The sequence below is a fragment of the Meleagris gallopavo genome, chromosome 1 (assembly GCF_905368555.1).
Source record: "Meleagris gallopavo chromosome 1, MGAL_WU_HG_1.1, whole genome shotgun sequence".
Taxonomy (NCBI): Eukaryota; Metazoa; Chordata; class Aves; order Galliformes; family Phasianidae; genus Meleagris; species Meleagris gallopavo.
Window position 1 is genome coordinate 110,065,107 of NC_139404.1, and position 25,787 is coordinate 110,090,893.

A 25,787-nucleotide genomic window follows, 5' to 3' on the forward strand; every position below is an offset into this window, starting at 1 on the left:
GCCTGACCTACAAATGGCTTATTTTATCTAATGCATATTTGATGATATGCAAACAGTACACATGCATCTCTTAGGCAATTCACTAAGTTCTTCATAATGATCTTCATGTACTCTCTTCCCTTCACTTATTTATATTTCTAGCCCCCTTAAACCATGATTATTATACTTGTTTCTAGATTTTATATACTAACAAACAATGTGTGCTGCCTTTTTTTACTGTATGCAAACAACCTATTTTGTGGCTCAAAATCACAAAAAAAAAAAAAAAAAAAAAAAAAAAAGGAAATTCACAGTGGGTAAGCTATTTCAGTTAGCCATTTATAACTCGTACCTAACTGTATTATATAGTACAGCCACAGGCAAGTGATCCACACGAAAACCACCTGGCCACTGCCTCTCCCTTCCACCTGCTTGAGATGACAGAAGACAGCCCAGTTAACCTCATATCTCCTCTTGCCTTTCTCAACTTGTGTGAATATCTGGGCTGTTCCTGCCAGGCAACAGAGTGTATTGTGGATTGGCAGCAGCTGCTCCTTACAGGATGGAAGAGGGCAGCAGTCCATTTACCTGTGGCTCTTGTGGCTGTCCTGATTCTCTATCCCATGGAAGGCCCAGGAGATGCACTCAGCCTTGTTACTTGACGGAAGAAAGGCAACTTTTAGGATAGGGTGCATAAAAGTGGATGCACCTAGATAGGGCCACTATGGATGCTAAGGCTGAACTATACTAAATAAATGTGTAACATGTTAAATATGCATCAACCTTTAACGTGAGATTTAATTTCCAGTACTTGGAATTTGATCTATTACATAGGTGTCCAATGTGCTATTTTAATATTTTTGTAGCCCTCTTTTTAATGTTCAAATAAAAATACAAAAAGAACAAGCATAGTTTTGTTGATTATATATGTGAAGTATATTTCGTATTTTATATGCAGCCCTATATAATTCCTCTTCACTCAGTGCAGCCAGGCAAGCCAAAAAGTTAGAAACTCCTTACTGTATGGTATTTAATATCAGGATAAGTCTCTAAAATGCATCGACTACTGCAAACATGCAATTCATGTCTTCTTTCTAAAAAAGTTTACCATATAGCTTAGTTAGAACTTTGACTTCTGATTCCAGTTTTTTTTATTTGTTTAATCATCAGAATTGAAAGCTCATTGGCTGTATAAACTTCTAAGAGAGATGCAATTCATTTTCAGTTGATGTATAGATCTGGGAGAGTTGTTGCAGGCTGTCAGGTGAAGTCTCTGGTGACTGGAAAAAGGGAAACGTCACTCCCATTTTTACGAAGGGTAGAAAAGTCATCTAGTGAGCCTCAATGTCATCTACCTGGACTTCTACAAGACCGCTGTCAGGGTCCCACACCACATCCTTATCTCTAAACTGGAAAGGTAGAGATTTGAAGGGTGGACTACTCAGTGGTTAAATATTTGGTTGGATGGTTGCAGCAAGAGGATTGTGGTCAACAGATCTATGTCCAGGTAGAGGCCAGTGATGAATGGTGTCCCTCAGGGGTCCATCTTGGGACCTGTGCTCTTCAACGTCTTTATCAACAACCTAGACAGAGGGATTGAGTGCACCTTGAGCAAGTTTGCAGGTGACACCAAGCTGAGTGTGTAGTTCACAACAGAAGGGAGGGATGCTATCCAGAGAGACCTGGACAAGCTTGAAACGTGGGCCCACGTTGAACTGAATGAGGTTCAACTAGTCCAAGTGCAGGGTGCTGCACCTTAGTAGGGTAATCCCAGATACGTATACAATCTTGAAGAACTCGCTGAAAGCAGTCCTATGGAGAAGGACTCTGGGATCCTGGTGAACAAAAAGCTGGGCATGAGCCAGCAGTGTGTTCTTGCAGCCCACAAGGCCAACTGTGTCCTGGGCTGCATGGATGGCCAGCAGGAAGAGATGGGAAGTGATTGTCCCCCTCTGCTCTACTCTCATAAAGCCCCACCTCGAGTGCAGCATCAAGGCCTGGGGCCCTCAGCACAAGAAGGATGTGAAGCTGTTGGAGTGGGTACAGAGGAGGCCATGAAGATGATGGGAGGGCTGGAGCACTTAACCTGCAAAGAAAGACTGAGGAAGCTGGCCTTGTTCAGCCTGGAGAAGGCTCTGGGGAGACCTCATCATACGTATTTATATACCTCAATATATATATTTATGAGAGCAGCTCTGAAAATAATGCCTCTTATTGTGTTAGTTCACAAGGTCAAAGGCAGATGTTGGTCTTATAGCAGTAGGGGTTGAACCTTCCTGCCAGTATCCCATTCCATTTTGTTACCATGTGACAGATGGCAGCAAAGGGGCAGTGACTCAATGGCGTCTGACATGGAAGTGCAGATGAAGCAAAGGTGTGTCACTGAATTCCTCCATGCCGATAAAATTGTACCCATTGACATTCATTGATGCTTGCTGAATATTTATGGAGGCCTAACAGTAGATGTGAACAGAACGAGACAGTGGGTTGGTGCTTCTCAGCAGTAGTGACAGAGGTGTGAGAAATCCAGTCACGTTCTTGACAGCCATGCAGATTTTTTCAAGCACGATATTCAGGGTCTTGTTCATTGCTGGCAAAAAATGCATAGCTAATGGTGATAACTATTTTGAAAAATAGTGTTTTGTAGCTGAGAATTTTTCTCTATCAAGTAGTGTTACTGTGCTTTTTGTATCTCATAGTTTCCATGGAAATAAATAGGAGACATTACTTTTGGAACAGCGTATTTAATATTGTGAGAAATACTGACTAAATCAAAGTTCTCTAAATTCATGTTTAAATCTACTCAGCTTGAGCCAAGTACTATGCTGAATCAGTGAATATAAAATAGATGGCAGATTTAAATTTGGTCTTTGTTAGACGGTCTTTTTTGCTGTTCATTGATGATTTATTTTCAGCAGCTTTAGAATTGCCATTATAGTTCAGCAGAATAGGTCCAGAATTGTAGTTCTTATACTGTTTGATGAATTGTGAGAATATGCAATACAACTGGCATTTCTAGGATCCTTTGTGATACAGAAAAGGGATAATACTGCACCCATACCTTCAGCTATTTGGTTATCATTAAATAAGAACGTTTATGTGCTCTGAGTAGTTGTTTTGCATAGAAAATCACTAACTATACAGTACCTTTTAAACTGGAAAACATAGCTTACAGTTGACCAAAAAAATCATCCTTCCATATTCTTAGACTTCAGGACTTAAGCACTAAAAACTTCGAAATTTTTCCCTGATGAAATACTCTGTGCAGCCTCCAGAGGTCTCTTTTACTATTCTTGATTTTCAAAAATCGGTGACTGTTTATTGGTCATGATAATTTTTACTTTGATTTTCCAAAAACAGTTTTTAACATGAGAACTGTACTGATCGTTGTTGATAAAGAGGAAGCTTTCTCTGTGGTTTTCTTTCACTATGCTGTAACTCATGTATTTTCAAGTTAAATGTTTATATAAGAGCTTTTTAGCTTTCGTATGAGGCTCTTAAGCTTTTGAGAAAATGCAAAAGTACTAAAGCAAAAATAAAAATCTGAAGTATGGCGATAAAGGCAAAATTGATGCACAAAAGGTAGATTTTCTTGATTACAAATTGGAAAGCTTTGTCTCTAAAATGAATTTCTTGCTGATAAGGAACATTGTTAGGTCCCCTGTCAAGTATTTTCATCAGACTTTTAATGTTTTGTTGACAATACGCATGTAGAAATTTTTTTTGTGTAAGAAACAATGGGTATGTTTTCCTTTCAAAAGCACACAGTCATCTATATCTGTGGTTTGAAATATTCTGAAGTAGCTGACCTTGCTTTTTAATAGGTGCAAAGATGTACTAACCATCTCTGTATGCAAACTTAAAGGAACAAGTACTCATCATTTACAGCAAAAAGCAAGATAATCTCTGAGGGCAGCATGAAGCACGATGTACCTTTCTGGTGTACATTAAGTAATTGATTCAGCTTACAAAAATATAAGCTTAGAAGTAAACACTAGCACTTTTTTCGTCTTCATTTTTATCTCATTTTCAGTTGTTTGATACACAGCCATTCCTCTTCTATTCATATTCTTATATCTATGCTTAACACTCTTAACAATGGAGTCTGAATGTTAAGGCTTCTTTCATCTTCATCCTTTCCCCTCAACTATTCCCACCCTCATGAAGTCTGAACAACTTCTGTACATGGACTTTCCTATCTATTAATATTTACAAGCTGTGAGTGGTTACAGCTCTGTAGCACCTTCTCTGTTTTCTTGGATTCCCTTGGCAGGGTGCCCTCAGTAATAGGGAATATTTCTGAGATGGAAAAACGGCTGGCAGAAGATTCTCAGCCTTACAGAGAATATGTTTAAAATACATTTAAAACATTGGTTTATTTTTCCTTGTATGCTTTATTTATGCAGTGCAACTGAACTCCTTCTACCCACCCTGATTCTGCATGTGATTTCAGAGAGAGCATTAAATTAAGATGTTCACACACATATATATTTTCCAGTTCCAGAATAATGTGACACTTATTTATCAGTAATGTATGACTCAGTAACGTGAGTTAATTTCTCTCTTGTGGTTTCATTGACCGATATTGTGGAAGAGGTTGTTTAATTAAGGTTTTCAGATTTGGGCTATAATTTTCTTATCTAGTAGAAGATGCCAACTTGCAAGTCCCAAAGGTAAAAGAGTGAGTTTCAGTTTAGAAATAAAAATTGGTTATTCAAGTCAGATACAATTGAATATGCTAATAATTAAAGTTATTAGCTTGTTTCTGGCATGCAGTTTTGTTTCGTGGCTTATGCTATTCAGAGTCTTTAAAGTGTGTATGGTACAAATACAACATCACAATCAGATTTACTACTTGCCATGAGAAGGAAAATGAAGAGGATGGAGCCTGGATTATTTAGCAAGTCTCTTTTAGTATTTTATGTCAAAATTCAGTTGAAGTTTCAATACATTACTGTATTTGGCCCTCCTATCACTTAGGAAGCATTACTAAGATGAGAAGTAACAAACGTAGTAACACTACTGAAGTGACTAATGATAGGATCACCTGAAATGTCACATAGTAATTTTCAGCAGATCTCGCAGGAGTTTCAAGATTCTTTGCACTTCATTATAATGGCTTGCAGTGCTGTCCATGTACCCTCAGAAGCTGGTAAAATTGATTTCAGAAAAAAAGAAAAAGAAAAAAAAAAAAGATTAAATATTGAAACTTCACAGTAAAAGTGCCTGTGTTTGGAGTTTGTTCAGTCGTAATTCTTTCCTACATGACAACACTGTCTAGTTTCAGATCCTGTTCTGAGCCAGTTGATGCTTCAGGCCTTTGACGTCTTGAAGCACTGATTTGCACACTTGTGAAAATCTGTCATGAATTATTTTTGCTTATTTTGTTGGTGATTTTGTTGTTGTTGTTGTTGTTGTTGTTGTAACTGCTATTCCTTTATTATCAGACTCGGACAAAGAGCATACAGTTAGTTATTACTGTTTCCCCTTTTACACACCATACCTGGTGTTACGGACCTACTGTGTCCTCTTTCAGTTTCTGAGCTCAAGCATTTATTTCTTTTATGTATTCTGCATAGAAACTGTACCATATAAATTATGGAATATAGCAATGATGGCTTCTCAGGTTTTTTCTCCTAATTTTAACAGTGACTTCGCTCTTTTATTGCTGTTGAACAGAATTGGTATCATACCCCTTTTTTAGGGTTGACTACCTTGAATATTTGTGTATTGCTTAAAAACTTTGTCATCTCCTTAGTCTCATTCATTCCAGATAGTACTCAACATAATTGTAAATGAATCTATTTGGATATCCTTGGGTAATGTCCTGAAGGAAAAAAAAAAAATGTGTATTTTTAAAGTTTTATTTCCACTTCTTAACTAGTTCCAAAATAAGAAATAACATCTAACTTTCTGAGTTCTTTAGGATCTTTTGTAAATGATCTTGCTAGAGTCCGTGTACAACATTATCCCCTTTATCCTGATGCTTCTCAAGTCTACTGGAGAGCTCCTCTGCTGGCTCCTCTGTAACAGCACTGCTAGAGCTGATTTTATGGTAGATGTTTTTTCTCAAACAAATGTATTCACTTTTCCCTGGGCACCTTCTCTACCCAAGTTTGCCTAATTTTATATGTCTTTGTAGGTGCTGCAATTGCCTAATGTAAACACTAAACTGTAGCTTCTGAAATCTCATTCAAGTTTTGAATCACATATGCTTTTCATTCCTTATGCCAGAGGTTAATTAAAGTGAAGAAGTATGTAATGTAGTATGTGGTCCAGGGGACTGTGTTACTCTTTGATGTTACTTCTAAATTTTATTCATTTTTTTAAATCATCTGTTGATATTATACATGGCTTTTGGTGCTCCTTCTCTACAATATCTAAAGAATGTAAAGTTTATAACTAGCTTCTATAAAATCAGAATATTTTGCTGTATAAATAAAAATCTGCACATTTTGTGACAGATTAGGTATAAAGCCATATGACCTATTAGAGAAGTTAGTGGTAATCATATTAATATAAAAGTCTTTGAGTTAACCTGAGCAATATGCTTGTTATGTGTTAAGTGTAATAGAATCTTCTTTTGCAGAGATAGTGTCTAACATCTAGTATCTAATTAGTTCATCTTTCTGGTTTCTTGTGCTAGGCATGTAAATTACTCTCAGTATAAGTGTGTGTTTGCATGTCTTCTGGTCTTAACAAGCTCCACTTTCAGCTCTCCTGTTTTAAACAATCTTACTGTTCAAAATTTTACTTTGCGCCTGAATCCATAAACCTATAAGTAGACTAGATGACTGATCCTGACCAAAGAACAGAGCTGATGCTTCCAGTGTTCACAATAGCTAATTTTTCTGTTCTGCTGTGTATGCTCAGTTTTGTCCTTGTTGAAATACTTTGTGTAGCTGAAGTCACCAAATTTGTTGCTCAGAGTTTGAAGGAAATACTAGCTAGCTGAAAATACGCATGTCATCTCTCCTTCACAAATTTCTAACCAGTTTCTAACCAGTGCTTAACATTACTTCAAGTACTCAACCTTGACATTCATTAAAACATTGAAAATATAATAAAGGGCTTGAATAATAAAGGAGGCTTGATTATTTTGGTTTTTATATTTAATGAAGCAAATCTTCAGTAATTATAACTGAATCAATGGCAGCTGTGTTCTACACCTCATTTTTGAGCCAGATATGTTGCTAAATTCCCAAGTATTTCCTTGCAAAAAATAGTTCTGTAAATACAGTTCAATGCTGATCTCTTGGAAGCCTCTTAAAGCAGACAGTACATAAAGTCTTTAATGATTCATGTAGCTCTTTTGAATAGGACACATTACTTCTGCAAAATGCATCTGTTTACAAATTGCTCATACTAACATCTGTATACAAGACTCCTTACATAGGCTCAAACCACTTTGTGGACATCTCCCCAAAGACTTAGTGTTCTAGGTTAGTCCCACAGAAGGTGCCTGAGATAACTTGAAGGAAGTTTCCTGTTTTGTTTTCTTGGATAAACAAAAGTGAAGTACTTCTGAAAAGTTGCTTCTCATTTTCACAAACAGAAGTAAGACTTCTCATTTTGTAATGGGAAGAACAAAACGAGATTAATATCCATTCAGTATTGTATTCGGTGCATCTTAAGCTGATGTCCTAAAGTGACACTGAGAGAAGCTGTTATCTGTTTACTTGATTAAGTCAAACTTCTTCTTTACAGAACTTGAATGCGGAGTGGTAGTAGAAAATCTCTCTTGCATATATTGTCCAAATTTTATTTCTGAAGTACTTTCCAGAGTCACACTTGAATCTCTATGAATTCTTCTACAAATAAGTTGTAAGACAGTCTTACGGACGCTACTGGACATTAGGAAATACATAACTGGGTCTAAGCAGCTGTTAAAGGATGAAAATATGAGCATAACCTCATTGCATGTGTGAATTATTCCCTTCCAGTAACAAGATGGATTTTGTAACTGTGATGTAATGTAGACAAATCGAAACATGTGGTATGGAACAAAACATACGGTGAAAATAATGAGTACAATGAAGGAATTCCTTGCTGTCTGGTTGTATTTTACTGCATTGGGAAAATTAGCTCTTTTCCTTGAAATTTTCAGTAGATTCTTGGCAATTTTAACATAGGAAAGTATCAAAAGGAGAAAAACTGTCCAAAAAATGATGACAGTAATATAATTTAAAATTGCTTCTGTCATTGCGTTCTTTTTATGCCGATAATGAAAGCACGAGGTAGAATTGCTGACCTCACTCCTGAAGAGAGGTGGTACAACTACTAATGAAAATCCTGTTAGTGCAACTGCCCACACAATGCAACAAATATGTATACTTCGGGTAGTAGTTAACATCTTGGGTCGTTTCACAGATTTATTTATTTTTACGTGACGATCTAGGCTAATTAGTCCCAACAGTACTATGCTAATGTACATATTCATGTAAAATAGAGTTCCTACAATTTTGCATAAAATCCATCCAAACATCCATTTGTTGTTGGAAATGTGGTACAGTATTCGGAAGGGAAGACAGAAGATCAGCAAAAGGTCTGCGATGGCTACGTTTAGCAAGTAAACTTGGATGGAATTCCTTTTCTGGTGAATGCACAGGAATGCAAACAGGGCTATAATATTTCCAATCAATCCAAAGAAAAAAATAAGAAAGTAAAAAATTGTGATAGCAAGTGACAATGCATTGTCTTCTAAGTCACAGCTTGCATTATCTTGAATTTCTGATGCATTCGTGGGTTGATAAGTTTGGTTACCCCAAGAAGCTTTCTTGTATGGAAGAGTGGTCAGTAGATCAGCTGAAGGTGCAGCCATTTGTGAGGATTTTCTTAGCTGTTCTGTCAGGATGCGAAGAAAAATTGTAAATATTAAGTCACCACAGGAATACTGTTACACTTTATTGCCTACAGAGCTGAGTCAGCACTATTATATTAGTTTCTTTTTTATTATTTGTATCATTGTGTAAAGTAAGGTATTTTTTTCCTTTTGTGGAATGTTTGTAAATCAAGATTTACAAGGAAAACTGATATTAGCAAGGAAACTGATATTAGCTTGAAAATTACATTAATCCGGTAACAGATTGTTTTCAGGTTTTCCCTTGTTTTCATAAAGTTTTTAATGTCACTGAGTTTTTACTGTCACCAGTAAGGTATAATCTGGGAGATAAAAATCAGCTTTGACTAATGAAAGAAACCAAAAGCAAAGTCTTAATCAGCATAGCAGAACAGCAGTTAGCTGTTTAGAGAGGTAGTTAACAACCAACTATTAGCAATATGTTTTTCTCCTTAAGTTTATATGCCATAGTGTTAAAAGATTATGTAAATAAGTTTATTTCAATATTTTTTTTAGAGAGACAAGCTAATATTCCCCTAATCTGAAAAGAAAATCATTTTTGGTGTTCTAAATGTAGCTCTCCAGCAACAATAACAAGGAGAAAAAAAAAACATTCCAGGTCTTAAAAATGTCTGATATGGGTAAGGCGGTAAAAATTGCAAAGTTTTAGATAAGAGGCTTAGTAAAAAGTGATGTACATACAGAATCTGAATTATTGAGAGGATATTAATAATAAAGTATTATAACATCTCATGTTGGATGATCTTAAAGTTACATTAGATGTGGGCAGTATGTTCCAGTTTTACAAGTACAACTGTCTTTTCATTTTAGCCATTTATTATGGTATGGGCTAAAAGTAATTATAAAAACTTTATCTGATTAAAAAAATATGGTAACTCCAAATACGCATTGAAACCTCTCTACTATTTTAAATTTTATGTTTATGTTGCTTTTTTGTAAAAAATGTTTCACATCATGAATTGCATGATCAGTAACATTTAGGTGAATGAGGGCTGGAAAAAAATCAGTTACATTGCAGATACTTCAAAAACACAACTTTAAACTATCCTAAATTTTGTCATCTGAAAGTAGGAATGCATACTTAAACTGAGAAATATTTAATTACATGCCAATTAATTACAAAGGTCATTAGCACCTTTGTAACTAAAAGAAATTTTCATAAGAATTTGTTTTATCATATCTTAAGTATAAAAGAAGCCACTTACCATTTGTGTTTTAAGAACTTCTGCTGATTTTGAAAACCACTGCTGAAGAGAGGGAGGAGTAACGTATATGCATGTCCTCTTATTAGAAAGCTGGAGTGCCAGCTCCTCTATGAAAGCTTGAGAATCAGCTGACGCAGTGCAATTAGCTACAAGAGGAAGTTTTAACTAGTGTTGCAAGTATTTTTTAAAGATATTTTTAAGTAGCAAAACCCAACTTACTGGAAAGTTTGACTTTGGTGTTAGCTTGGACTTTGCTGGTTATATCGTAAACTTTTACTGAATAGGAGATTGGGATTTTTTTTTCATAGAAACTTTGTTTCTTGTGACCAACTTCAGCGTTTTCCTTTTTGGTAAACAATTGTCCTATGCTACATCTTGATACTGGCATGAAAGTAGTATCACTTCTTCAAGATTCGTGCATAGAGTGAAGCAAAATGAATACCACATTGAAGTGGCACATTTTTGTTACCCAGGTGCAGCTCTCATCCATCTTGTTCAAAGTGAGAAATCTGAGGTTGATTTTTTTTCACTTAAACTAGCGGTGGTGATACATAGGTCACTCTGAAAGTAATGCCTCCTGTTTATTTGCATGAAAATCACATCAAAGAAAACAATAACACTATTTGATAGAGAAAATTCTCAGCTACAAAACACTATTTTTCAACATACAACCATTAGCTATGCATTTTTTGTCAGCAATGAACAAGAGCCTGCATGCCACGCTTGGGAAAATCTACAGCTGTGGAGGTGACCTGCTGGTGGCTGTCACTACTGCTGACAGTGCTACTATCACTGTCTCACTGTGCTCACATCCACTGTTTGGTCTCCATAAAAGTCAATGGATGTCAATGGGTACAATCTTTTTTTGCATGCAGAAATTCACCTTTGCTTCATCTTCACTTCCATGTCAGATGTCGCTGTGTCAGACTCCCCCTCTGCTGCCATCTGTCACATGGCAACAAAATGGAGCTGAATGGAACTGAGAGGAGGTTCAGCCTTTACCATCATTCTTCCCATATCCAGCTCTGATGTCATGGGCCGACATAATAAAACAGGAGGCATTACTTTTGGAGCAGCTTAACAGTTTCAGTAAGGCAGAAATAAAATACTCAGAGATAATACCACCTGGTAATACTGTTTAAAGTAGGATATGGGAGATTTAAAATTACATTTTTAAAATGCAAATTTAAAAATTGGTTCTGGAAATCCCATTATGAGATAGCATAAATTTAATAACTGAGGAATATTATCCTGACGGTATTTTCCTTAGTATTTGAAATGAGAGTGTCCATGTTAACATTCTTAACTTATCATCTGTCTGAGAATCAAGCTTGTTTAGGACTCTGCAAATTTCTTTTGGACTTTTAAAAGGGATTGAAGTTGATGTCACTATGTTGTCATAATTTCATTCTGATATTTAATAGGACCAGAAGCATTGGGAAGATTTAGATTTGTTCATGCATTTTCTATCAGGTATTTACAGTCATGTCACAAAATCTGAGTGCTTAGCTATAACAACAAATGAATGTTAAGGAAGCATCAAAGGTAACAGTGAATACATAGCTTAGACTTTGGGTAAGATAAGGTTTCATAGACTTCTAATACATAATGATAATTACAAATTTCAAAAGTCTGAGTATTAGCTGTAGGTATTTTACAAAATGGTCATCAACCTAAATTAAAACCATAAAGTACAGGTAATGCAGAAAGAAATTGTTTATGGATTCCTCCACAGCTTAATTGGTTGATCATGCAGCGAGGTTGTAATTTTCCTGTTCCAGAGTTGAGCACTTTAGTTATGTTACTCCCCCCAAACCTTAGATCATCTCTGTAGTGAGCAGCTGAATTCTTTCAGGTTCTTTGTGGAAGGACGAGTATAAAAGAAAACTAAACTTAGGGCAGTACATACTTACCTTCTTAGAGAACAAAGACAAATCTGAAGATAGAGGGTAACCTATTTGAAGTTCCTTGTTTTGCAATGTTAGCAGTAACATTTTCTCAAGAAGTAGTGTACAGACAGATTTGACATCCTTTTAAATAACAGAGCTGACTGTGCAAATGGAGACTCTCTGTAAACGTAGGAAGTCATTCTACATTAATTGCTGCATTAAGTTCTGTATTTTATTTTTAAGTAGACTCTCACATCAGTCACCAGTCTTCCAAATAATGCTATTATTGTATTTTTATATGTTGCATCTTAATATAATTATTGGAAAAAATATGGATGACTTTGCATGGAATGCAGTTAGATACCTAAGCAGTTTATCCTGCAACCCACAGGAAATATCGCAGCAGTGTAGTTTCTATGCAGCTGGAAAGTGATCTCCTACTGTCGTTGGGGCTCAGAGTGTTAAGAATAAGATCACACGCACTGTGTCATAGGGCAGGATGTATCTACTGAAGAACTAGAACAGTGTAAAGCATAAGAGTGAAATAAAGAGTGAAAATAAAAACTAGTATCAAGAAAGAAAATTTCAACATTCATTATTTCCATGTTGTTGTGATTTTACTTTGTGTTCCCTATGAGTTCTGTTAAGTCCTGAAATGTTCTTGCTATACCTAGGACAAGTAAAAAGGAGGCCAGTGGAGAAAGAATCATAGAATCATAGAATCACAAGGTTGGAAAGGACCTGCAAGATCATCTAGTCCAACCATCCTTCCATTACCATTGCTACCACAAGCTACTCAACCATAATGAGGTTTAGTGAGAGGATCTCATTCCAAAAATATTACAAATTAAGAATTTATTAAAAAAAAAGTAATAATAACTTCTGTTAGCAAGTTTTTGAAAGTAAATCCTAAGGTGCCAATTGTACTATTCAAATAATATAATAATTTGCTTTTTTATTGTTGTTTTCAGCCACATTGTGTACTGCTTGCCTCAAAGGAGAATTCAGCCCCGGTAAAGCTTGGTGGCTTCGGGGTAGCAATTCAATTAGGAGAATCTGGACTAGTTGCTGGAGGTAAGAAATTGTCCTTCAAACGTATATAATATTACAGAAATTTTACTGCAGAGTTCTGTGCTTCCAACATAGCCTGGGCTGCAAAACAAGGACTCAAAAATACTTTGCTAACAATATATGTACATAAGTATCTAAACTGCAAGAACGTACTACACTGTGTGTACATATACTGAGTTGTAGAACTGTCTAAATGTTTCTCAGCAACAGTTTACACTGTTTTGATCAAAATGAAATTGAAAAATGCAAATTTTTTTTTCATTTTGATACAGTCCTTGGCAGAGTTAGTCCATGCTTGACAAAGCACACAACATAAAATGCCATCAAGATTGAAACGTGTGTCAAAGCAATTGACTGAAGATTTAGTACAGTATCCTTAATGCTCCCATATGTTTTTAGGCATTTTCTGTCAGAATACTATACTCTGATTGGTAGCAAAATCTTACGAGCTTTCACATGTGATTCTTTCTATGTTTTACTATTTCATTGTAATTATTGCATAAGACACCAATATCTTGATAATGTATATTTTTTGACTGTGTGTTTTGTTTTCTGTGAATTTTATTTCCTCTAGCTACCTTCCATATTGTTCCAGACAATAGGGTTGTGCTCTAATCAGCCTGCACAGATGAAGACCCAATCAGTTTTCTGGTGTTTTCATTGCCAGAGTAGGAGACCACAACAAAAGATTTCACTAACTTTGGGTGTTGGTTTTTTTTTTCTTCAAAAGGGAGTAACTTCCTCTCAGAATGTCTCAGTATCTTCTTCAAAAACTCACATTTTCTTACCTAAACACTTAAAAGATCTTTGACAATTTAGCTTTCTATGATTTTTTTTTTTTAATAAAGAGCAAATCCAGTTTAAGCATACCAACATCTTCCACACTCTTCCAATAATTACCAATACCTGGATATTTCTTATTACCTACAGTCCTAGATAAGTCTTTTTTGAAGAAAATACCTTTAGAGGCTGTTGTTTTTTTTTCCTAAGTGAGCTAATTTCTTTCTTTGCTCTTCCTGTTTCTCAGATGATACTTCAACCATTGCTTTTTTTCAATGATAGTTCCTACCATTTTGTTTATGATTCCCTCATTTTTCTTCTTCGTTCTCACTGAACAACTTTTTCATTTTTTTTAGTTTCAGCTACTCTTTTGGAGCTAATCAGTTACATTGAACTTACTTTCAGACTCCTAGCTGTCTTACCAGAAACCTGAAGTTCAATTTAGAAAAAAGTCCTGCATTTTGCCCGGAATTCATCATGTCCTTTCCTTCCTTTTCTGCAACCCCATTCATCATTCATGTACTCAACTGTCTTATAGTTGTCAGTGCTGGCCTGGTCCTTCCTTTCCCATGTAAATGTTTTCATTCCTTTATAGTTCAGTTTGCAGTACTTACAGAAGCTTTTTTTTTTTTTTTTTCCGTAAGCCTCATCAGTATGATATTTCTGTGTGCTTATCTTTTATGCCTGATTTGTCTCAATCTCTTCCTTATCAGTCTGCCTTCATATTATTTTTTCCTCTCTCTCAACTGTCATTTCCAGTTTGTAGTCTTTTCAGTTGTACTTGTTATCTTCACCTTCAAATTCATCTAACTTTCAGGGTTACCTAGAGAATTTGCACTTTATTTATATACCATACAATATTTTAATTCTACTACATGTTTCGAGTTCTCTCCTTAACAGACTCCTTATCTCTTTCTTCTGATCTTTCAATCGAGTCTTTGTACTTCAAACTACATTTGGCAGTTCTTTTCCTTTCCAGAGTATTAGAAACTTCCTATACAGCACTTGCAAGATTTTATTTCTGCAACTGCACAGTAATGTCCTATATGTATTATAGAAAGATTAATGGTACTGCCTTTATGGGGCTATAGGTTTCTTGTAACAGATTGTTTATCAGTGTAGTTGTTTAAGTTATTGCTATGCCCTACATACAAATTCTGTTTTATAGTAAGTATAATAAAAAAGTTAGATGCTACTCATTTGTTCATTTTCTCCTGAATGAAATAGAAACCTTCCTTATAGAGAGTCTTGTAAAAAGTATAATAACCAATCTATTTATGTTCACGTTCTTTTTCTTATTTTTAGTTTAAAAATAAAATTGCTTCTCCTTAACATATTCAATTATTTCCCCTCCAGCATGGCAATTCCCATATTCACTGGTTATTTTCAGCCGTATCACATCAAAAAATAAATTCTTACTTAAACAAAAGCTATTATGAGATTAAACTTCTCTTACTGTCCTTAAAAACCATGATACTCCTAAGCTGTTTTGGTTTTCATTGTACTGTAAAACTTTTATGGTACTGTCTTGTAGATGCTGGAAATGCAATGTTTGCTTACCTTTCTGTATCCACTATGTATTACTACAATATCTTAGCAGGATATGTTCCTTATTGGTATGAATTCCTAAGTAGATGATCTGATGTTCAAGAAGAGAAATGCTTGGAGTAGTTTATCTTTCAAGACAGAGTAAGATAGATTTCCTTTTAAAAAAGCAGATCCGCATTGAAAGTAGCATGGCTCTAGTGAAGTTCAACTTCCCTTACTCTTGCATACAAAACCCAGCCACTCTAAAAAGCTCTTCTATTTCAGTGGTGGTCACTCTGTTTTTTTGCTAGTATTTTTGCCTAAAATAGGAGCTGCTGTATCTAAAATATTCAGAGGTTACCAGTGCTTTAATTTTTTTGTTTCTTACTTCCATGCATTTGCATTTGTGCCATTTTTTTTTTTACTTACCTTTTTATATTGATGTACCTGTGCCTGACGAGATTGTGTGTAGCCCAGGACAGCACACAATAAGATGGAATTTGCTCCCTTGGTTTTTGCCAGGCATACCTTCTAGGGTCAGCTTTTGCTTTATTTATGAGTGTGGAATTTTTTGAACTTAACAAAACACAGCTTTTTCCAGTATATATAAATCTTGGGAAAAAAAAATAAGAAAAAGATTTGAGGATTTTTCTAATAAAGTAAGTTCTGGGAATTGAAAGTAGACTAGTCTCAATCTTTTAACCTATGTGGAAGATCAGGTTGTGCTGTTTAGAAGTATAATTACTGTGTTCTTTCAAGCAGAGGGTTATTTTACAGAAGCCTAAATTTAACTCCCAGTAACAAAATAAGACATCATATAGATGTCATTAATGAAAATGTCTAGAATAGATTTTAGGAACATTATAATTAAACAGCTAACAACCCAGTGGAGTTTATTTTTAAGAGACCTTAATTATTACTAAGCACGAAAAAATTGATGTAGCTGGAACTCATTTTCCATAAGACCAAAAGGAAAAATGTAAGGAAATACTTTACTGTTCCTCTGTGTATCCCCATAAGCTGCAGTGCGATGAACAGAAACTGTCATCTTCTGAGTACAGGAAATTGTTTTCATGAATTATCAGTTTCTGAAGGCCACTTTTTCTTGAAGTTCTTATGATCAGCTGTAGAAAAATTTGCTGAAGTTTATTCATTTGAAGCGTTCGAGTAGACACTTAAAAATGGAAGTCTGCCTGTATGCACAACAGTTAAAGATTTGTAAGTGTAAATGTAAGATTTGTAAGGAATTTGTAAGTGAAACTCTTCTAAATGACAGGTTGTTGACATTAAGCAGTCCATGTTTTCATAGCTATAATGCTTTTTGGATGCTAATTGGAGTATTGGAACCTGAGAGGTTAGTGTTTTAGTAGAGCAATCTCATAATTTCAGTCTTCTTCCTTGGACATTTTTTCTTTCAGAATATGACATAAATTATCACAATATTTTCTTAAGTAAATGTGATGGCGTCCAACTTAGCAAATATTATTATCTTAGTCTCAGAATTATTAGGTAGTATATGGTATAAAAGTCTGAAGAATCTTCAGTGGTGCCCATGCAAGGACAAAAGGCAATGAGCACTAACTTGAATACAGGAGGCTCCATCTCAACATCAGTACATCTGTGCTGTCCAGGTGGTGGGTTATTGGCACAGGTTGCTCAGTGAGGCTCTGGAGTTTCGTCTATGGAAATCTCCAAAAGCCACTTTTGGGGGTTATGAGCAACCTGCTCTGGGTGTCCCTGCTTGATTAGGAATTGGAGCAGATGGACACAAAAGGGCTTTTCCAGCCAGTGAATAAAAAGCTGTTGAATCCACAACTGCTATTTCCTTCACTTAGCACAAAATAACTGTATATAGACCTAAATGCTATGAGGTTCTGTGCTAGCTGTTAAGTTTTCTTTATCAATGAATAGTTGACCTATTTTATGTTTTCTCTTAGCAGCAAAATGTCACTGTTGATCCAGTCCAGTATTTATTTTTGGTTACTATTAGTTAGCTAAATTTCTTCAGAATTCTTAATTCTTAAGTTCAATTAATAACTTTAAAATTTATTAATAGAAGTACAGCACACAAATACCAAGTGTTCTTGGTTCTTTGTAAGCTGGCCTTCTACTCCAAAAGTTACTACTAAAATGGCAAAGAAAGGCATTACTGTAAATTCCCCTGCAAATAAGACCATGGAATTTGGGGAAATAATGTAAAGAAAATAATGTGAAATAATTTTCTCAGTGATTTTCTAAATACCAGTTTAAAATTGTATTTTTTTTATTTTTCTGATATTGTCCAGCCTTTTTTTTTTTTTTTTTTTCATCAGTGTCTGAATTATGCAGCAAATCTTTTTTCTAAGGACAAGTAAATGTTTCTAAACTGAGGTCGTATACTAGTATTCTTTCGCTCAAATGAAAGTATTTCATTCTTCTGCAAAGCAAGAACGCTATTTCACTATTTTTTTATTTTTAATGAAAACTATTGACCCTCTTCAAAGCTTTGCCTCTGATAGAATTTGTTTTATTTAAAAGCTACAATTGAAGTTTACTGCCTCAGAAATTCCTCTTCACATCTGGGTTGATTTGAGAGAGCTTAGAGGAGGCTAATGTGTTTAAAAGTCAGCTTAGATTTAATTCCCCCATGATAGTTTTATACCTGAAAAGGCCAGTGAATCTATTATTATAATTTTTCTGGATATCATGTGATCTTTGCTTGTCACTAATGTCCAGGTGCCCAATTGTCTGATAATACATCTTTTAAAATACATTTTCTTCTGACAGTCTTCTGTGCTGAGGCTGAATTGCCTTGTTTTTTAATTTTCCCCATCTTTTCCATGCACCTGCTTTAAACATCTCTATTGTCTGGAGTAATGTGGAAAGGAATTAAAAGTAATAAAGTATGATCTATCTAATGTTGTCTGTGATTCTTTGATTCCTTCCACATTATTCTGGACATCCCAGTCTTTTAGAAACTTCTTAATTTAAGAACATATTCTTATTACACTATTGTGAGAGGTCAGATGGTGATGTTTATTAGTACCTCACATTTTTTTCCTAAAAATTATTTGTTCCAGTTGTTTCCTTATACATCGTTCAGATACTACTGCTGTTGAAAGACTCTTCTTCTGATATCTTGGTCATCAATCCCCTGCCTTAGGGATGACAAAATCTGATTGGGTCTCTCTATATGCTCTTCTTCTTGTGGAAAGCATAGCCCTATTGTCTGGAATAATATGGAAAGAGTCATAGAAACTAAAATTATCAAAGGTAAGTCAAAATTTATCTTTAGTGCTTGTGAATAATATCACATTGACCACAACTGAAGACTGAAGCTCTTTATCCACAGGAAAAAAAAAATCAACTGAATTAGCAGTTTTACAAATTTCCACAATGCCAATATGCCTCAAAACTGGTAGACAAAAAAGACACTTGTGTGCAGAAGTAAGATATGTAATGGCTGTGCCTGTTCAGGCATTAAGCAAATAAGCTTTATGCAAATAAAGTTATTTTTCATGGGGAGTTTTTAGAATACATTCATGGGTTTTCTTACATCTAGAATAAAGGAAAGTATATTTAAATAAAGAGAAAATTACATTGCTTATTGTTCTGTCTCAGTTTATTTCCAAAAAGATGGAAAGCTACTGCAAAAACACACACAAAAAAAGCACAATTTTCTAAAATCTTACACTGGATTTTGTGTAAGATACAAACTTTCTACTTAATAACTATCAGCACAAGTGGTATGTGTTTTAAAGAGCATTTAGAAGCCATGATTTTTGCAAACTTTGTTGTCTCTAAATTTTGTTTATCCTGTTACTGTCCTGTAGTTGCAAAACAAGAAGGATCATATGTATTTGAGTTCATGTGTGCACTCAAATTTGCTGAGCAAAGTGCAATAATACTTGCCCAGATACTTTTCTAAAATAACTTCAAGATCACCATTTCCTCTTCTGATGAAACCAGCAGTAAGTCGTGAGGATAGCAGGTGCCCCAGAAATGATCTTAGCTTTTTTAATAGTTTCTAATGTATCTTCTCACATATATTTTTTCATTTTACAGGAGAATATTGAGGTTTAGTAGTACTGATTTTTCAGCATTCTGTGAAGTAGGTTCATTTAAATCTGGTTACAGCAAAGTCTGTTGGGTTCTTACAAAGATGTGTAAGATACTGCTTGTTACTTTACTAGTCTGGTGATTCTGCTTAACATCAAGCTGTGCGTTAAAATTAATTTGTATGATATAGTGGTTTTGCACCAGGGAAGCAAAGATCCTGTTCTGCTACCCAAGGTTCGAAATTCTTAACTTCCAAGGGAGGAAAAAGTAGATTTGGGATGATCTCTTATCTCTAACTTTTAAGTTTGTTGGACTTTGTAAGAGCTGTTCGGTATTAAGTAACGTGTAGCTTCACATTCTAGTGGCATACTCTGAATGGGCATCAGATAAAGATCAGAAAAAAATAGGAAACTTGGAATTCCAAAAGGTTGTGATTTGTCCAGTGTCGCATAGAAAATGGATCTCAAGAAGCTGTTGCACTTCTCTTGTTTTGTTAGAAAAATATATGGAAAAAATCATAATGTGGTGAATAATGAACAGTGCTGACAGTGGATGGGAACAGCATAAAAATGCTTGCATGTTACGTTTTGTCTGCAGTTTTGATATGTGTAAATTTGCAAGCTGTTTGCTTATGGTTGATATTCAGTAGTTCAGAAGTACTTTTGTATTTCTTAGCACTGTAGTCAGGAAGAGAAGTAAAGGAGAAAGGAAGTTTATCCGCTGTCAAGACACCACTTTCAAACTTTAGGGAAGGTGATTAATGCTCAATTTGAAATAAGTATCCTGCTCTACATATATTTATGAGTACATTTGAATAATGAAGGATTTTTCTTGCTAATGAATTTCTGCAAAGTAATTTTAACTTGAAACATTTTACTAAGGAGAAAAGTAAGCCAAAAACATGCACTTTTGACAGTATCTCGACAGTTTAAATTACTTATTTTGTGCAGCCCATGATTAATTCAGGCAAAACGATGCTTAATATTTGAGAACAGAAAATGAACAGATAAAAAGGAGCAGGCTGTATCTTTGACTCACATTAAGAGATTCAACTTATTTTTCCCCATTTCATCAGCATTCTGTGCATCAAAAATAGCATAACCCAGCATAGTGGGTTGGCCTCAGCTAAGGGCTAACCTCCTTGAGGTCCATCATTTCTGCCTCTCTTTCCTCTGCTCCCTTTTCCCCAGTTCAAGCGTGGGAACTTCCTACAGGCTGCAGTCTTCCCAAATGAGCCTGCTCCTGTGTGGGTTCTCCATGGGTTGCAGCATGGGTAGCTGCTCCACTGTGATCTTTTCCACAGGCTGAAAAGGAAACTTCTACCACAACACCTGGAGATCATCCTCCCCTTCTCCTCTGACCTTGGTGGCCGCAAGGCTATTTTTCACATGTTTTCCCTCATACATTACACTGTTGTGCAGCATATTTTCTTGAATGTGCTTTCCCAGAGGCTCTGCCAACTTGACTGACAACCTTGGCTTCATCCAGCAGAGTCTCCATTTGGAGCAGGCTGCAGGCAGCCACATCCAGCATGGGGGCAATTACTGCTGCTTCTCTCAGAAGCCATCCCTGCCATCCTCTGCTGCTAGAACCTCACACCAGCACCCAGTAATGTATTATATAGCTCATTAGCACGTGTTGCTGCAAAATAGGAAGCACGGGAGAAAATGTAGGGCCAGTAGCTGTTTGCCAAGGACACATTTCCTCGGAACAAGTTGTTCTGTTGTTAGGCCTTCTGTCAGTAGGCCTGTTGTACAAATGCCATCAGACAGAAACATTGGCTATATATTCAGGTTCAGGTTCACTTCTCTGATAGTACACAGTCATTTTTATAGACGTGTTCATCCCTGCAACTGTTGCTTCCTTATAACAGAAAAATGGTCCCATGCTGAGATTGCATACATGTTAAATCAACTTAGATATCACTTGGAATTTAGGCTTATTAGTTTCATTGGCTACTTGATCCAGACAGCTCTATGTCTGAAGATTAGATCTCTAGCTCTGAAGATCAATGCCTCTTTCAAATAGGTTTGTTTGTCCTTGTGATATCTTTCTGTTTTGTTTTGAATAATCACTTTTCTCTTGACCTCCTAGATTTCACGACAGCGATTAGAAAGCCTAATAGCTTCAGAGTATATATATATATATATATTCCCATTCTTAAAAAAAAAGATTTTAACAGCAGCTTTATTACCACTAGTGTTTGCTTTTTTGCAATGCATAAGAATGGTTACACCTGCTCCACAATTGCAGATGGATATATCTGAACCCAAATGCCAGGAAGTTTACTACTAAAATAAACAAGTCTTGGGTAAGCCAGGCTGCCTTGTGGTCTTGCATGATGCCTTTGATATACAAAATTTTCAGACTGTGGTATGCATACCACTAACGTCACATGAGTATCTACTATATGCAGATACTTTCAACAGGCAGCTGTTGCTTTCTTTGTACATAAGTTGCCTCATACAGAGGTTGAAATTCTGATACACCAATGATGGGAAAAGACTTAAGAAACTCTTGTAGCTAGAAAATTATAGGCTCGTGGAAAGAAAGAATATAGAGTTCTCAGCATATTTAAGCATCTTAAGCATACCGTTTTTCCTTTTCATTCCCTTCCCTGTCCTCAAGTATCCAAAAGAGAGAGGCTTTGGACCATCCAGGCAGATAATTTTTCTCCTTTATTTGTGAACTTCAAGAATTGTCTTTGAAGTTTATCAGTTAGGCTAGTACATTGCGTTATAACTAGTAAGAATTATTTTTTTTTCATTTCTGTTATTGAATGGTCAAATCACTAATTGTCCAAAGTCTGTCTTGTTCATCAGCATCAGTGATGACCTAATCATTCAAAATGTAATGCCTGCACTTTTGCAAATATTTTGCTGTGAAATTTCAGAATGGGAAATATTTATGAGGAGAGATAAAATGTTTATTGCTTTTCTTTGTTTTAATGTGTAATACAGCAATTGAATGAAGTCATTCTAATCACTTTATCCACTCAAAAGATTAGTTGATATTAAATATGTTTTTTTTTTTCCATGGGTGTACATTCTGTGCCAATCAAAAAGCAGAAGTGGCCAGGTATTTTTAGTGTGTGGCAATCATTGAAAGCACTAGTTGAAACACATTAGCATTATCTTTTTATCTGTAGGAAGATCCTGTCTGTTGCAAATAAATTAACAGCATCTTGCACTCATGTTGAAAATGTCAGTAGACTGGCTAAAGTCTGGGCAGATTAGCAGTGCTAAAGAAAGCATGGCCTTGCCTGGCAGAGGCAGCTTTTCCAAATAAACTGTGTAGGTTAGAATTATTCATTTTCTGTATATGTTCCCTCTGGATAAGTAATTCCTGTTCCAAGATTGTCCAACAGAAATTTTTACATTCATATGTCATGTTCCACTTGAGAATTTTAGTGCTTTGATGTAGATGTTGTTTCACATTTTCTGAGATAGGATAGACTATTATTCAATTTGTAAATGAGTAAACCAAGCGAAAGAAAACTTAGCAATGTATCTCAATGGGTAAATTCAGTAAATACTTAAGGGAAAAAGAATAAAATGTTAATCTCTGAAAAAAACTTAGTAAAACTGTTCTAGTTTAATGTTCTTTATTTCTATGTTCGGCACGTATTGCTTTCACTCTGGTTTTTTTTGTTTGTTTGTTTCCATTTAGGACGTGTAGGAACACCTCATTTTATGGCCCCAGAAGTGGTGAAAAGGGAACCTTATGGGAAGCCTGTAGATGTTTGGGGTTGTGGTGTCATCCTTTTTATCCTGCTAAGCGGTTGTTTGCCTTTTTATGGAACCAAGGAAAGATTGTTTGAAGGCATTATTAAAGGAAAATACAAGGTAAATGACAGTATGTCTGAATCCTTTTCCAGTGAGATGAATTCTGCTTGTAAAATTTGGGAAGTTGATTTTTGTGTTGAGCCTGGCTTAAATTTGAAGCTTGTAAAAAGCTGCCTGTTTTACACAGGGGGAGATGATTCTCTCTCTTCATTCTGTCTTGTTTGTACTCTGTTTTGTATCACTGCTAGGAATTAGAATACAGGAATATTTACGCATAAAAAATAGTAAGTGAGTTTGCCCTTAGTTGTACCTTGAACTCCGTAGCACTACATAAGGTTTAGTTGTGAAGTATAATATAGTATATGCTACCTTCATTTTACAGATCATTTACATTTTTAGCAACATAAAGGAACTACTGTAAAGGCTGACTATCATATTGCTTTGATTTAAAACAAGATGAATGTTATTATGAACACATAGTCATTTTTCTTTTTAGTACCGATAAAGTGGAACTGACTATTCAAAAGGAGCCACTTGCAGCTGAAAGCATATTAGCATCCATGCAAAAAAAGCATGCTTCACAATGTAGTCATCCTAGAGCCACTATGGAGAAAATATTAAAACTTCAACTTCACTGTTTTTGCTGCTTTGTATACGATCATGCAGTTCTGCTCTGCTTTGCACGCAAGGTCATACATGATCCGTGCATTAGCAGAGAAGGAGTGGAAATTCCTAAGGCTGTTACAATCTGTAATGGGTTGCAGGAAGTTGTGGATATTTTTAGTAGTCTGCTAACATATGACAACTGTGGCACCGCACTTGGTCTAAAACACAATCTTCATTCTTTAAATGTTTTATTCCTATTGATTTCTTAGTGATACTGGTTTTTGAATTTCATAGACATGCAGACATTCCAGTTTAACTCTGTAAAAGATTTCTTTATATAATCTGTCAAACAGCTAAAACTTTTTGGAAGCTTACAAGTGTTTTTTTTTCTTTATTAAAAAAAAGTCATGGCTGGAACATTCTGTCTTCTCAGTTCCTTTCCTGTTCCTGTTTCCACAGTTATATGCCTGTTCAGTGAAAACAGTGCAAGGATTTCAAAACCTCCTTGCTACAAATTTGCAGTTATCTTCATTTCATTAGAACTGAGAAAAGAAATTACAAATTACAATTATAAATGTGCGTTTCATAGCCAGATAATGTTTCAGAGCACTCCAACTTAAAGCAGTATCTTTTTGTTGCAGTCTGTTTTTAAATAAAGTTGACTTCTTTAAATGAGCAGAATAAATTATTGAAAAAAGGCTGGTTATTATGTTGAATTTTTGTTTCATAAAACAGCAGTGTTCTATCTAAATTAAACCTAACCTCTTCATAAATTAAAGAAATAGTTTAAAGATAGAATCCTTTAGCACAGAAAGAATTTTCCTACTTTAGTATGGTTTTATTGGGTTTCCATCTTGTCATGTCATAAATAGTTGGACACAAACCTCACAGTATGAATATATATTCTAAATTTTCCTTCACACTGTTTCATAATACCAACCACTGTTAAATCTCTATTATCTACTTTACACAAATAATCAATTCTGTTCTAAATTCTGATGACTAATTTAATTTCTTTTTTGTAAATCTTTTGTAATCAGATGAATCCTCGGCAGTGGAGCCATATTTCTGAAAGTGCCAAAGATCTGGTACGCCGCATGCTTATGCTGGATCCAGCAGAAAGGATAACAGTATATGAAGCACTGAATCATCCCTGGTTGAAGGTAGTAAAACCAATTGTTTACATATCAGTTCCTTCTTGAACGAATAAAAAGATTTGTTTGTTTAAACTTTTCAAAGTAGACGTGACATTGTATAAGATATAAGATTTAAATTCTTTGTGAGATTAGAGCCTGAGTTTTTTGTAATGTCTAACCTTGAACCCTTGTTTAGCCAGAAGAGCAAATTTTCTTAGGCATCATAGACAGCATAAGAGCATACACGGTAGGACTAGATGAAGCTTGAAGAAGGTAATTGTATGTCTTTCTGTGGCTCTCAAAGTCCAGAGGAGTGATTTCTGATCTCTTTACAGGTCCATTCCATCTAAATTTCTTCCCTACATTCCCAGCACGTAGCTGTGATGTGTAATACACTACTTAACTGCTTGCTTTCTTAAATAGATTCCTGAAATGTCCCACTGAGTAAAAAAAGTATGTAGTGGTAGGTTGCTGAAATCTGCTGTAACTACATAAAATTACATGGCATCTGGTAACCAAATTATTTTTCAGTGGTGGCAGAATTTACAACACAATTTGAAACAGAGCAATGTATTTTCTTTGGTAGAACCTGATTAATTCATTATTTATCTTTTTTATCCTTCATTTGTTTTCTGTAGTGTGGGCCCAAGATAAACATAATAGGGCATTCATTTCAAAAAGCTAGGATTCTGGTGTGACACTAGTAACACTCCTTTAATTGAGTCTGTAGTAAACATGGGTGATCTGTGTTTGCCTGCAGTTTGACTTTTTCTCATATGAGCTTACCTACATTTGGATGTCAAAGCAAGTGTTTTGTGCAAATGTGTGAATTCTGCTTATATTACAATTTTCATGTCTGTGGTCTTGTTGCTGATCTTGCCATTAACTGTTGAAAGACAGGAGCAAAAATT

General features: G+C 35.4%; 2 protein-coding genes across 7 annotated transcripts in view; one reads left to right on the forward strand and one right to left on the reverse strand.

Moving 5' to 3' along the window:
* The window catches only part of CASK (calcium/calmodulin dependent serine protein kinase), a 194,663-nt gene that overhangs the window by 99,178 nt on the left and 69,698 nt on the right, over positions 1-25,787 (forward strand). For 5 of the 6 annotated variants that reach the window (XM_085209583.1, XM_085209606.1, XM_085209591.1 and 2 more), the window contains exons 6-8: positions 12,905-13,007; positions 23,019-23,194; positions 24,781-24,903. In XM_085209583.1, coding sequence (XP_085065709.1) covers positions 12,905-13,007; positions 23,019-23,194; positions 24,781-24,903 — 402 coding nt within the window. Of the gene's footprint in view, positions 1-12,904; positions 13,008-18,409; positions 18,564-23,018; positions 23,195-24,780; positions 24,904-25,787 lie in introns of those variants that run through there. The other variant, XM_019621384.3, reaches the window with a different exon arrangement.
* On the reverse strand, positions 7,074-10,198 carry GPR34 (G protein-coupled receptor 34). The gene is made up of 2 exons (XM_003202990.5): positions 10,045-10,198; positions 7,074-8,823 (listed from the first exon to the last, which is right to left on the reverse strand). Exon 2 carries the CDS (start codon positions 8,798-8,800, stop codon positions 7,655-7,657), a length of 1,146 nt encoding a protein of 381 aa, XP_003203038.3. The 5' UTR covers positions 8,801-8,823; positions 10,045-10,198; the 3' UTR covers positions 7,074-7,654.